The 14,141-nt window shown below is 39.6% G+C and overlaps 1 protein-coding gene across 22 annotated transcripts in view; it reads right to left on the bottom strand.

Annotated features, from left to right (window-relative positions):
- Positions 1–14,141, bottom strand: part of GTDC1 (glycosyltransferase like domain containing 1) — a 404,727-nt gene that overhangs the window by 269,947 nt on the left and 120,639 nt on the right. For all 22 annotated transcript variants that reach the window (XR_007154565.1, XR_007154566.1, XR_007154567.1 and 19 more), the window contains 2 exons: positions 13,519–13,583; positions 9,715–9,918 (listed from right to left, as the gene is read on the bottom strand). Coding sequence is in view for 17 of the 22 variants with exons in the window: in XM_047869470.1 (XP_047725426.1) it covers positions 9,715–9,893 (179 nt within the window). In the remaining 5 variants the exon portion in view is untranslated. The remainder of the gene's footprint in view (positions 1–9,714; positions 9,919–13,518; positions 13,584–14,141) is intronic.

Genomic DNA, 14,141 nt, shown 5'->3' with positions numbered 1-14,141 from the left:
TTTCTCTGTATGGCTTATTTCACTTAGCATCACACTCTCCAGTTCCATCCACGTTGCTACAAAAGGCCATATTTCATTTTTTCTCATTGCCACGTAATATTCCATTGTGTATATAAACCACAATTTCTTTATCCATTCATCAGTTGATGGACATTTAGGCTCTTTCCATAATTTGGCTATTGTTGAGAGTGCTGCTATGAACATTGGGGTACAAGTGGCCCTATGCATCAGTGCTCCTGTATCCCTTGGATAAATTCCTAGCAGTGCTATTGCTGGGTCATAGGGTAGGTCTATTTTTAATTTTTTGAGGAACCTCCACACTGAAAAAGCATGATTTTCTCTCCTCCGTAAAAGTGTAATACACATCCAGTATATCTTCTAAAATATAGTTGTCAAATTTCAAAGGGTAAATATATGGGAGACTTACTCTAACAGTCTTTAAGATGTAGAGTCTCTTAGAAATGATGCCTTGTATCTATATGTACCTTTACATGGGGGTTATATAGACTCCTACATGTGATTTTTTTAAATAAGCTACAAGGCATATTAAAAATATACACTCTACTTGACGTTGAACTGCCATGCTCGGCTCCTTGGAAGCAGGGGGTTCACAATGCGTGCTGCTAACTATGCAAACACTTTTGATTTAGCAGACTGTGGTGAGAATAAACTACAAACTCCACAATAAGATTTTTTTTTCTGATACTGGAATATTTTACTTCTTAAAAACACTGACAAAAGAATGTAAAGAAAAGTAGAAAAGATGAAGCATGATAACCAAACTTTAAGAAGCATGGTAACAGGGTTAATTTCCAGTTTTGCAGTGAAGATGTTGCTATGGCAATTAAGAGTAGTCATTTGTGTGTGTGCACCTGTGTGTGTAGAGGAGAGAGAGAGAGAGAGAGAGAGAGAAGGGAGTGAGCAGAAAGAGAAAACACAGAGGCAGACAGACAGAGACTCATGGGATGGGAAGTTATTTGGTGTGCAAGATTATTCTCTTTTTATAGTGTTGTGGTCAGCAACATTTTCAACATGAAGTTCAGACGGCTAAACTGAAAAATACTGTGAAGCAGAAGGTTTCACCAAGATCACATATTGTGGACGAAGTTCTAAGTACCATACGACTTCTGGAAAGCTGTGGTGTGCACTGTCTGGATAGGACAGCAAGGTTGGTAGGAGAACAAAACCAAAAAAGAATCCCATGATTGGGTAGTACATGATAGGGAAGTCGGTGAAGTGGGCAACAGAGATGGGGAAGCTTGAGGCTAATTCACATAAATGGAGCAGTCACATACTGGTGAGATTATGGAATGCAACATTGTACCCAATGACAGTATTATTTACACAGTGTGGGAACATTATCCGAATCCCAAGTGCATACAACCAGTAATGATACGAAGAACGTGAGCAAGACCGTACTAGAGTGCTGCCTGTAGCTAAGTTCATAAACCAAGTAGAGAACTTCACAGTATGCCAGTTTGAGGATAACTTGGGACTGTAGGTGAGTGTCCTAAAAAATTCAATTTTTGTATTCATGAGTCTACCCTGTGATTTTTATACAGCATCAAATGTTGTTTTTTATTTGGATTTCAAAAGAAGAAAATTCAAATGACTTAAAACTTCTGTGGCCAAAAACTAAAGGGCAGAAGTGCCTGGGTGGCTCAGCTGGTTAAGCCTCTGACTCTGGATTTCGACTCAGGTCATGATCTCATGATTTGCGAGTTCAAGCCCTGAATCTGGCTCTGTGCTGACAGTGTAGAGCCTGCTTGAGATTCTCTCTCTGTCCCTCTCTCTCTCTGCCCCTCCCCCACCTCAAAATACATAAATACACTTAAAAACAACAACAACAACAACAGCAACAAAGATGATGACTAAAGAGCAAATGCCCTGAAGAAAAATGAGAACACCACAGAGTCACAAACATAAAAAGGCTCCTGGTTTCCAACTTCCAGCCTCCAGCAAGAACCAAGAACTATAATTCTTCTAAAGACCAGGAGAAGCACAACACCTACTTCTGATAATAAACTTTAGTCATATATTTATAATCAGGAGGTACGTAGGTTTAATTTCCTTCATTAGTTTAGTTTGCTTGGGCAAGGAATTAAGATAGCACAGTGGTTGAGAGCATGGGCTTACAGAGAACAGTGTATGGCCTCTGCAAATGGTCAGACTTGGGCTCCAACTATATACCCACCACTAACCTGACTGTGTGACCAGTGCAAATAATCTGATTTTCTGAGCTTCAGTTTCCTCTTCTGTTAAACCAGGAAAACCATATCTAGTTTCTGGGATTGTAGAATATCTATCACATGGTAAGTGTTCAATATGTTAGCTATTATTACTATCATTTAATTCCACTAAATTGTGTTCTGATTACTACAGAGACATAAAATGATGCCACTATCTAAACCAAATCTCATCTATAAATTCACTCACCTACAAATCCTTATTAAGTCATTGTTTACTTTTATACTCCCAGTATGTCACACACTAATAAAAAAGGTGTTGACCATACCATAAGACAGGAAGTCATCAAAATCTAGAGGAGAAAACAGGGAACAACCTCTTTGACCTCAGCCACAGCAACGTCTTACTCAATATGTCCCCAGAGCAAGGAAACAAAAGCAAAAATGAACTATTGGGACCTCATTAAAATAAAAAGCTTCTGCACAGCAAAGGAAAAAATCAGCAAAACTAAAAGGCATTTGGCGGAATAGGAGAAGATATTTACAAATGACATATCAGAAAAAGGGTTAGTATCCAAAATCTATAAAAAAACTTATCAAACTCAATACCCAAAAAACAAATAATCCAGTGAAGAAATGGGTAGAAGACATGAAGAGACACTTCTCCAAAGAAGACATCCAGATGACTAACAGACACATAAAAAGATGCTCAACATCGCTCAGCATCAGGGAAAGAGAAATCAAAACCACAATGAGATACCACCTCACACCTGTCAGAATGGCTAACATTAACAAGTCAGGCAATGACAGAAGTTGGTGAGAATGTAGAGGAACAGGAACCCTTTTGCACTGATGATGGGAATGCAAACTGATGCAGCCACTCTGGAAAACAGTATGGAGCCTCCTCAACAAATTAAAAATAGAACTACCCTACGACTCAGCAATTGCACTACTAGGTATTTATCCAAAGGATATAAAAATGCTGATTCGAAGGGGCACATGCACTCCAATGTTTATAGCAGCACTATTATCAACAATAGCCAAAGTATGGAAAGAGCCCAAATGTACATCGACTGAAGAATGGATAAAGAAGATGTGGGGAGCGCCTGGGTGGCTCAGTCAGTTAAGTGTCTGACTCTTGATCTCAGATCAGGTCATGACCTCATGGTTCATGAGTTTGAGCCCCATGTCAGGCTCTGTGCTGACAGTGCACAGCCTGCTTGGGATTCTGTCTCTCCCTCTCCCTGCCCCTTCCCCACTTGCAATCTCAATCTCTCTCTCTCTCTCTCTCTCTCTCTCTCTCTCTCTCTCTCTCAACATAAATAAATAAGTGTAAAAGTTATCAAACAACACATTAAAAAAAAGAGGATGTGGTACGTACATACACACACACACACACACACACACACACACACACACACAATGGAATATTACTCGGATATCAAAAACAATAAAATCTTGCCATCTGTAACAATATGGATGGAACTAGAGTGTATTATGCTAAGAGAAATAAGTCAGTCAGAAAAAGGTATTTGTCTATTTCACTCATCTGTGGAATTTAAGAAACAAAACAGATGAACATGGGGGAAGAGAAGCAAAAATAAGATAAAAACAGAGAGGGAGACAAACCATAATAGATTTGTAAATACAGAGAATAAACAGGCTAAATGGGCGATGGCCATTAAAGAGGGCACTTGTTGGGATGAGCACTGGGTATTGTATGTAAGTGAAGAATCACTAAATTCTATTCCTGAAACCATTATTACACTATATGTTAACTACTTGGATTTAAATTAAAAAATAATCATTAAAAATGGTGTTTACATGACTAAAATTATATCAAATTACTCAGAAAGGTATATTTTCATAAAAGAATGTTTCATGATTAAAGTAGTAATATATTATTCAGAAAGTTATACTTTTAAGAAAAGGTAACAAGTCAAAATAAGCCATAACTGTCAAGCAAGGAATAATTTAAATTACTAATTTACAAAAGAAAAGTTTGAGAAACCACTACCTTCTGTACTGATTCACCTATACCCACTAGTGTAGCCATGCCTTTATTCACAAGGGCTAACTACAAACAACAAGCATACACAGTTCATATCAGCTAAAAATGTTCATTTTCCCACAGAAAGTTACATTCAATGTTTTGCAGAGAATAGTTCATTTGTGGGAAAAAAATGACACAGCCCTTGAAAGAGAATTTGCTTAGTAAAAGGCCACAGTCATGGTACCATTAAAGATTATGGCAAATCGTAACAAAGTTATCAATAGCCACATATCACTGAAAGCTTTAATTTTACTCGATGCATTCCTTCACCCAAGTGAACTTTCATTCAATTTAATTCCTACCCAACTATCTGCTTTCCTCACCCCTCTTTGGACATTAAAAAGGAGGGGGGGGGGAAGGGGTCAGGGTAGGGAAGGAAAAGGTATCATAATGATAATCAACATCTATTAACAGTTAGGATTTTATGACTATCAGGAAACAGAAAACCTAAAAACCTAGACACTCCGTCTCAAGTAACACAAGTGTAGAAAGAGGCAGGGTGGTACCAGTGCAGTAAACCAACCCACTACGGGGACCCAGCCTCCGTCATGTAGACTCTGAGCTAATGCAGCAGCATCTCTGACGATTGGAATTCCATTCAGACTTTCTGTTTCATTTTAGGAGTTTTTGTAAGTTCTGTTTTTCTAAGAAATTCACTATTTCATGTAAGGTTTCAGCTCTATTAACATAAGACTCTTAAGAGCATTTCCCCTTTTTATTGATCTGTGCCGTATCAGTAGTTGTATTTATGTCATTCCAAAAATTGTTTGTGCCTTTAAAAAAACAAAACAAGGCAAACAAAAACATGCATGTGTTTATCTATTTTATTATCTCAAATCAACTCTTAGTGTTTTCATCTCCACTATGAAATCTGCTTCCAACTTCACTATTTTTCCCCCTTCTTATTCTTTTCTTCCCAATACCACTCCTAGATTCAAGTAAGAGGGTGTCTGCTCTGCACCACAAGCTTTTGAGGCCTGCATAGCACAATTAAAAATTAACAAAAATAAATTTATTAAAGATGATGTGGCTGTGACTGTCAATTTAGATACAACCTGCCCTGTGATATACAATATGTTCATTATCATCCAGTCCCATTTTGTACTGTCCATTACAATTTCTTCTGTGACCCGGGAGTTATGTGGAATCACGCCTGCACATTTTCTGATGTACAGGGTGTTTAAGGAATCCTTGTGAATGCTTACTCTTCTGCACACACTTCAGAATGATTTCATCCAAGGGGTGAAGGTCACGTGTGGAGGGCTGCTCCCAGCCCGCTGCACGCACTGGCAAAGCACGGCTCCCTCAGGCAAAGAGATGCCAGCAGTGGGAAGCTGGCCGGAGCGCACCGAAAGGGAAAGGTCGGAGGGGCACGGGTGGGAAATGACATCCTCTGCCACCATGATATTCACACTACTGTGTGTACTCATTTCTCGTATACTCTTCCACTGTATTGTTCTGATCACCTCCTTTCTTTATACCAAAGACAACACCTAATAACATTGTTTGGCACATTACTTTTCGTCACCGAAAAGATCTTGGAGAGGTTCCCATAAGAGACACAGAAAGCTTCCTAATTCAGGTCAGAGCTGCGTGATATTTCATTTCAGAATGTAACATAACTAAGTTAACCAGTTATGTCAACTCCTTTATGAAAATGAGGCAACCACAGCTTCAAGGCCAGCTACCACTCTAATTTCCAGATCCTTCTTCAGATCCTCTCTTACTTTGCTCAGCTATGAACTTAAAAGGAAATTTGTTACACTTCATGAATCATTTCCAGATGTTTTAGACATGCTGGGTTTTCAGGTGTCTAGGTGGCTCTATTGTTCAAAATGGAAGTCTAATCCGTGCTCTGTCCAGCCTTCCATCAGCCATTTTTGGGACCCCAGGCACTTTGTCCTCATCCTGTCACCTCACGGTTGTAGACAGCACAACCACTGTCATACACAGGAAAGGAAAATGGCTTTCTCCTTCCATAACTAAAAGCAAAACAAAACAAACTTTTTTAGAAGAACCCCCAGAAGTCATCCACTTAAATCTAATTTGCCAAAACCTAGTGACTGTCTAGCACTAACCACGAGGAAAGCGGGGAAAACTGGGCAGAGAACGAGATCATAATGACGAACTCAGGTCAATCATGCTTCACTCCCAGGGGGTACTTAGCCACTCCAAAGAATAGTGTGATTAACAAGGAAGAAGGGCTGTTAAGTGGCCAATGATGAGAATCTGCCACAATACCTCAGATGGAATGAAAAATATAATTGTAAGCAGCTGAGAGTGAAAAAATGATTTTCAGTAACAGTGATCGTTTCAGTTCAGTAAAGATACTGCACGAAGAAGAAAATACATACAGTATCTCCGATGCCTAGTCTAGGTATATCTAAGAAAGTCGAAATACCACTCTTGGAACAAATGACTCATACATTTCAGAACACAAAATTTAAGGCCCATCCTCAAAAACACTTTTCTGCATTCCACAGTTTCCAGAAGGCAAAACTCTAATATAACCAATGAAATAATAATTACCAACCACTTTTAAGAAAAATAACTTTTAGGGTTTTTGTAACCTCTGATAAAATTAAACAGCTCCAAATGTGAATCACGATGTATTCTATCAGCTGTCAGGATAAAGCAGAATCAAACTGAGTAATTGGGATGAAACATTTATTCCTTGAGTAATAAAATAATTTCTGGATAATAAGCTCACAACATTAATGACTACATGTACAGAAGCTGAGAAAAGTAACACATGTACCTACATTCAGGGTGTTTCTCATTAGACACAGTCCCTACCTGTTTAGAGTAATTTTGCATAGTAGGTAATAACGGTGCTTTATGAATTTTGAGGATTTCATTTGCCAAATAAATAGAGTAACTAAAAAACAAAAACTTTTCATATCTTTATTTTATTTTATTTTATTTTATTTTATTTTATTTTAGAGAGAGAGAGAGAGCATATGCTCAAGCAGGGAAGGAGTAAAGAGGGAGAGAGAAAGGGGGGGGGAGAGGGAGAGGGAGCAGGTGAGAGAGAAAGAGAGAGAGAGAGAGAGAGAGAGAGAGAGAGAGAACCCCAAGCAGGCTCCACGCCGAGTGCAGAGCTGAACATGGGCTCGATCTTATGATCTCAGCCACAACCTGAGCCAAAATCAAGAGTCCAACATCTAACTGACTGATTCACCTGGCTCTCCAAAAGTTACTTTGTGCTTTGTGTTTTTAAGAGAGAGAGAGAGAAAGAGAGAGAGAGAATCCTAAGCAGGCTCCAATGCTCAGCACAGAGCCCAACTCGGGGGGTGATCCCACAACCCTGGAATCATGACCGGAGTGGAAACCAAGAGTTAAACATTCACCTGACTGAGCCGCCCAGGTACCCTTCATATCTTTAAAAATCTCCACAGAGATCAGTTTATCTGGTGTAACAAAAGACTCTCCTTGTACTTCCATGCAGGATTGAGTGAGCATATTTTTTTTAACTTAGTGTAAGTTTTCAAGCTGTTGCTATTTTTCCAAAAGTATTCAAAAAGAGTAGATAAATTATCATTGGTCAAATACAACTGTAAGTTCAACTGGTGAGGTATCTTTCAGTGAAGTCTGATTAGATTAATGCAGCGAACTGCACAGCCGCGGTGATGTCTTGCGGTGACCGACCTTGAAAGATCTTAGAGAGCGCTGTTAGGACCTGTAGGTTGTGGCCATCAGGGAGTAAAACTTTACATCACAATCTTTCAGAAACTGACCTCCCAAGCAAGACTGCTTCAAAGAGCAACGTGATGTTTCACCTCAGATCCTTCAGTCCTCACAGGGAGCGGAGAAGCCACAGGCACAGGAGTGTGTGTGTGTGTGTGTGTGTGTGTGCATGCTATCCGTACACACATATCTGTGATACAGTCATTTCATTCTGAAAAACTGCATAATCAAAATGAAATCCAACAGCAGACAGAGAAATGGTTCATTTCAATGTTCAAATCGTTGTAGAAATGTATTGTATCAAATGGTAATGTTAAATGAAAATGTGCCATAAAGCTAACCAGATTACGTGACCTTAAGTAATATAATACAATTGGTGCTGTGAAAACACAATTAAATGAGATGTGAAAGCAACTATAAACAGTCAGGTTTTAACACAGCAACCGTCTTACCATTGCCTTTAGAACTTTTATATTGATACACTCATTGAAATTTCTAATACTGTTCGTGAACGATATTCACTTAGTGATATCAGAATACAAAACACTGAATTATATAAGGAAAAATACACTCTCGATTAGAAAAATACACAATATTTTTGTCCCTCAAATGGCATTTTAACTTTATAATCCCAAGCAAAGTGACTTGAGCGCTAACTGTTATTCTACCTGATAATCTGAATTCTCAGACATGAGGCATGGTTTTCATTCGCCAAACAGGGTATTCTCTGAATCCCCCAAATAACTACTAAGAACAGCAACCTACATTTAAATCCCAAGGTCTTGTCTCCCTAGTGATTGCCCCACCTACAAGCAAGACAGACATGGCTGCTGAAGCGAAAGTGAGCACGACAGTCATGCCCTCTCTCTAACAACCTGTCTGCCCTAACTGCGTTATCAGCCTGGCACTCCCCACTCCTGCTTAAACCAATGCAGCCCTACACAGAAGGGCCCAGATTGGTAGGAACAACAGGTACATAAACCACAGTAGGATAATCTTCCACTGTTTAACAAGCAGGAGACACATGGCCATAAATATGGATACAATAGGGAGATAGGGATGTTCAGTACTCTACTTGGTCCTCATCAGATGCAATCAGTATTTCTCATCCATCTTTCCAGTGTGTCCCATAAGAATCTCTGATAGGCATCTCTACTTCGCACTTCCTGACAAATCAGAATTCACAACTGAGTCCTGTGTCCCCATAATCTATTCATCCTTTAGGCAAAGGTTACCAACTCCACACCGTGTTCCTACTTCGTAACATCAAAACCAACTCCTCCATTTTCTCATGCTCACATTGCACTTGCCTGTCTATCTCTCCCTCAACAGTCTTTAAAGCTTCAAGGGCGCAGATCTTGGTCACTTCCGTCTTTTCAACCTCAGCTCCTAGCACAGAGCAGACACAATAAACTAAACTAAAACAGCACACGCACTAAAAGAGACACTGGAGCTTATGGAACAACAACAACAACAACAAACGTGCCCAAGATCAACTCTTCTCTCAGGCCAAAAAATGTCATCCACACCCACACACGTGCATATGATAAAATCACAAGACAAATGAGCAAAGGCTTGTAGGTTCAAAATGAGGCCATTTCCTACTAGCCGATGTCCTCAGAGTGTAAAATGTACCCTGCTGCTCTACTGTGTCTAAAGGGACATGTCCTTAGTCAGACTGACCAATTCCATGGCTGGAGAAAATCTCCTAGACGCTGACAGAGAAGCAACATCCTCACAACAAGTACATTAAAAACAGGCTGACAACGCAGCCTGAGCTCTGATTACCTGTACTGTTCACTGATGGGAATATTCTGGGAGAAGTATAAAGCCGATGTGCGCGCTCTCCAATGCCATTTCTTTGCAGGAAGGGAATAAAGGACACAGTCTTCTAACTCTTCTTGGAGCAGATCCGCCAGCTGTTTATGGGACCCTCCATAGAACGCTTCAATGATGAGAATACTCATCGGTCCTTTTAAGACTTCACAGATTCTAAATAATAAGCAAAAAAAATATTTGTTCCAACATATATATGTGTGTGTTTATAAAGACATTTTTAAATAAAAAGAAGTTAAAATAGTGTACCCAAAAGGCAAATACAAGTAATTTAAAGACACTTATTTTTTTTTAAATATGCATGTCCCACTTTTTTTTTTTTTTTTTTTTTTATTTTTGGGACAGAGAGAGACAGAGCATGAACGGGGGAGGGGCAGAGAGAGAGGGAGACACAGAATCGGAAACAGGCTCCAGGCTCCGAGCCATCGGCCCAGAGCCTGACGCGGGGCTCGAACTCACAGACCGCGAGATCGTGACCTGGCTGAAGTCGGACGCTTAACCGACTGCGCCACCCAGGCGCCCCTGTCCCACTTTTTAAAAAGTGTATTAATGCTTAGGATTTATATTTTTGCAATCAATACCTTTACATCATTTTTGTTAATAAGAGGAAATAACGGATGCTTATTTTTCTGTTTTCCTCATGCCCTAAGATTGCTTCCACAATGACTCCGTTTTTTCTCCAACCCCAGGAAGTTTAAAGCCCTCTCCTGCTATGATCACTCACTTCCTGGTTGGAATGGCTTCGACCCTGACTCAGTAACCACAGTAGTGGCCTAGAGCTCTACTACTCTCAGACAGTCACTGAACTCATCTCCTATGACTTCCACTCCAAGAGCCCTTCATTTGTGAGGACCTTTTCAACTCAGAAATTTTCTGACTCTGTCACTCTCATATTAATTCACCTTTCAATTCACCAGCTATCACTGCCCCCAGTGAACCATATTTAACCAAAAAAAGCACATGGGGCACCTGGGAGGCTCAGTCGATTAAGCATCTGACTTGGACTCAGGTCATGATCTCGCAGTTCATGAGTTTGAGCCCCGTATCGGGCTCTGTGCTGACAGCTCCGAGCCTGGAGCCTGCATCAGATTCTGTCTCCCTCGCTGTCTGCCCCTCCCCCGCCCGCACAAGTTTTCTCTCTCTCTTTCTCTCTCTCTCTCTCTCTCTCAAAAATAAAGAAAAGAGGAAGAAAGCACATTCATATTCACATCTCAATTCTCTAGTATTAAAAATCTTAGGATATAATTTCTTGAGACACTGCATGTATCTTGACCACTTCCCACTATCACCAATATCCCACCTGCAAAGGTAAACCAACAAAGTGGAGTAAAGCTATATGCCTATGAACCAGCAAGGCTTCTACAACCTTTCTGCAAACACCATCCCATCAAGAGAGATAAAGTAATGTTGTTATTAAAGATAGTAAAATTTGGGGCTCCTGGGTGGCTCAGTTGGTTAAGCTTCCAACTTCAGCTCAGGTCACGTTCTTGCAGTTTGTGGGTTCGAGCCCCAAATTGGGCTCTCTGCTGACAGCTCAGAGCCTGCAGCCTACTTCATATTCTATTCTGTCTGTCTCTCTCTCTCTCTCATAAATGAATAAGCATTAAATAAATAAATAATAAAACTAAAGACTTGGCAAAATTTTCATCGCAGAGAGTTAGCTATCAAAGCAATTTTTTGGTTTAATAAAATGACTTTTGTTAATGTGCTCAGAGAAATAAAAATATGTGTGAATGTAAAAAAAGTCCACATACATTTCAAATTATATGCTATTTCCTGTAAGAAGTAAGGAAGAAACATCACTCTGTACATAAATACTACACTGTTTAAAAAATATTCCAGATTTTTAAATTTTCCTTTATGATTTAAGTAAACACCATTCATTAAACAGAATATTGCTTTTCTTAATAATGTTCCACAAAATTATTAGTCTCAACAACTCAATGTTGCTTTTCATTAATAAAACTCTACTTCACCTTGTTCAATCAAAGCAATGCCTACTTAACATTGCATTTCAAAGCAAAAAGTCTCAGATGGTTCTCAAAGAAACAACTAGAGTGAAAAAAAGCTTAGTTCTTGATGTCTGAATCTTCCATTGAGTATTTTTGGAGAAAAATATATAAGTACATAGTTCAGTCATCTACAGAATAAGAAGCGGTGTTCCTCGGTGGAAAAGACATGAACCTTGCGGCCAGGGAGATACAAGTCTGAAGCTCAGCAATGTGCCTTAGAGCTGAGTGACTTGGGCAAGTTACCCAAGGCTGTAGGACTCAGTCTCGCCTTCTCTAAAATGGGAATAACAATACCAACCTCAGAGGTGTGCTGTGAAGATAAAATTGAAGCATAGTAACTAACAGACAGTAACAAGATATTTTGCCCCTCCCAGTATTAGTACAAATCATCTTACTTAAAGGGAAAAGATATCTTTGAATTCTCCTACATTTTAAAATCAGTAATTTTCAATCACGGTCACCTCTCAACCAAGGACAGTGGGAAAGGTGGATACACATAAGCATTTGAAGTACAGTGAGTGTTACTCATTCATCATCAGCAGCTTGTATTTCAAATAAGAATGTGAGAGCCCCACAGGTATTGTGGGAAGAAGTTAGCTCAGGGGCTGAGCTATGCAGAAGCTTGGTCTTTTTCAGGCCAGTTGGAGACTACCTCTAATAAATGCAATGTTCAATAAGATAAATTTAAGAAAATGGTAGTCATTAATCCTTCAAATAATGGAACCTTCTACAAAGTTAACCAAGAGAACAGTATAAGGCAATCTTGAAAATTATATCAAAGGTTCTAAGACAGACTAAAAGCAGTTAACATTAATTTGCTTACTAGATCATACCACATATATCTCTATCTAGGTTTATTTCCTCTGATTTAATCACACTAAGGTGTCTATGCCCTGTATATCCTTAAAAGGTTGTTGTAGGGGCGTGTGGGTGGCTCAGTCGGTTAAGCGTCCGACTTCAGCTCAGGTCATGATCTCGCGGTTCGTGAGTTCAAGCCCCGCATCAGGCTCTGTGCTGACAGCAGAGCCTGGAGCCTGTTTCAGATTCTGTGTCTCCCTCTCTCTCTGCCCCTCCCCCACTCACGCTATCTCTCTCTCTCTCTCAAATATAAATAAACATTAAAAACAAATTTTTAAGAGATAAAGGTTATTGTAAAAATGACCTGAGATATTTCCCCAAGTGATGGAATGTGATCTAAGCCACTCCAAAGAATATTTCACTCATATAACCTCAAAGAAAGCAACATCAATATTAGAAGGGAAAAAAGCTTTCTGTATTCTTCAGTCCTTTGCTCCTTTTCATGATTAATCTAGAGCACATATCATGCCATATATTTACAAATGTTTCTTATGGGTCTGAATCATGAGTTATCTGCAAATCATAAGCCAATGTGGAGGCAGTATGTGTAGGTGCTGCTAGAGATTCAAGACATTCAGTAAGCAGAACTGAACACCAAGCATGTGGGAGGTCGAAAAATAGAAAAGGGGAAAAAAAGATTATAGCTATAGTAGATTTCCACCCCTTTAATAGCTCAGTAAGAAGAGTGAAATGTACAGGTTTGAACTAGCATTTACTTGAGCATTTTTCTAGTGGCCAATGGGTGTGCCTGCATTTTGGGTATTTTTCTAGGGAGAGTAACTATGTCCTACCATCTCTGAAAACTATACTTAGTGGCTTTGATTCATGGAAATTTGTTCTGCTTGTTTTGTGGAGACAGACATATCCTGGCAGTTCCCCTACTTACTTCTATTGCAACTTTTGTGGCAAGAAGAAAATGTGTTCTTCCCTGTAGTCTTCTTAAAGCACAACCTGGAAGAAAGATGATTCCCATTAGGTGCAAGTAAAAGAGAGGAAGCTGATTTTTAAATATAAGATTCAAACCAAATGTCATTTACAGCACATTAAAGAGCAATGCAAATACTCTTGCTGTGCTTGAGTTTTTAGAAAGCACTGCTTGAAACAAACGAGCATGAGGTTGGAAAAAAAAAACACTTTGTTAAAAAGAATTTTTGCTGTTATGCTGGAATTTGGTAAAAGATAAAGGGAGTACATTATTTGCTCATTTTAGCAACAGTCCCAGAAAACTGCAGGTGGTCACCCTGACAGCACAGATGCTCCCAAACACAGGTGAACAGGTGGATACAGACATCAGGCACCACTACCAATAGCTCCTAGGGAGTGAACGCTGGGGAGCAGCATCCTCAACACTGAAAATGCTTCCTCCGAAGCAAGGAGAGGGTCTCCTTTACAACCTGAGGCTGTGGCCAGGTGTTTGCCAAAACATGGTAGGCAAGCCTAGACACAGCCAAAGGTCTTACATAGGTGCCTGAGTGTTCATCCATCTGTTAAAGCATTATCACAAGCACC

The sequence above is a fragment of the Prionailurus viverrinus genome, chromosome C1 (genome assembly GCF_022837055.1).
Source record: "Prionailurus viverrinus isolate Anna chromosome C1, UM_Priviv_1.0, whole genome shotgun sequence".
Classification (NCBI taxonomy): domain Eukaryota; kingdom Metazoa; phylum Chordata; class Mammalia; order Carnivora; family Felidae; genus Prionailurus; species Prionailurus viverrinus.
This window is presented reverse-complemented; position numbering and strand designations above follow the sequence as displayed.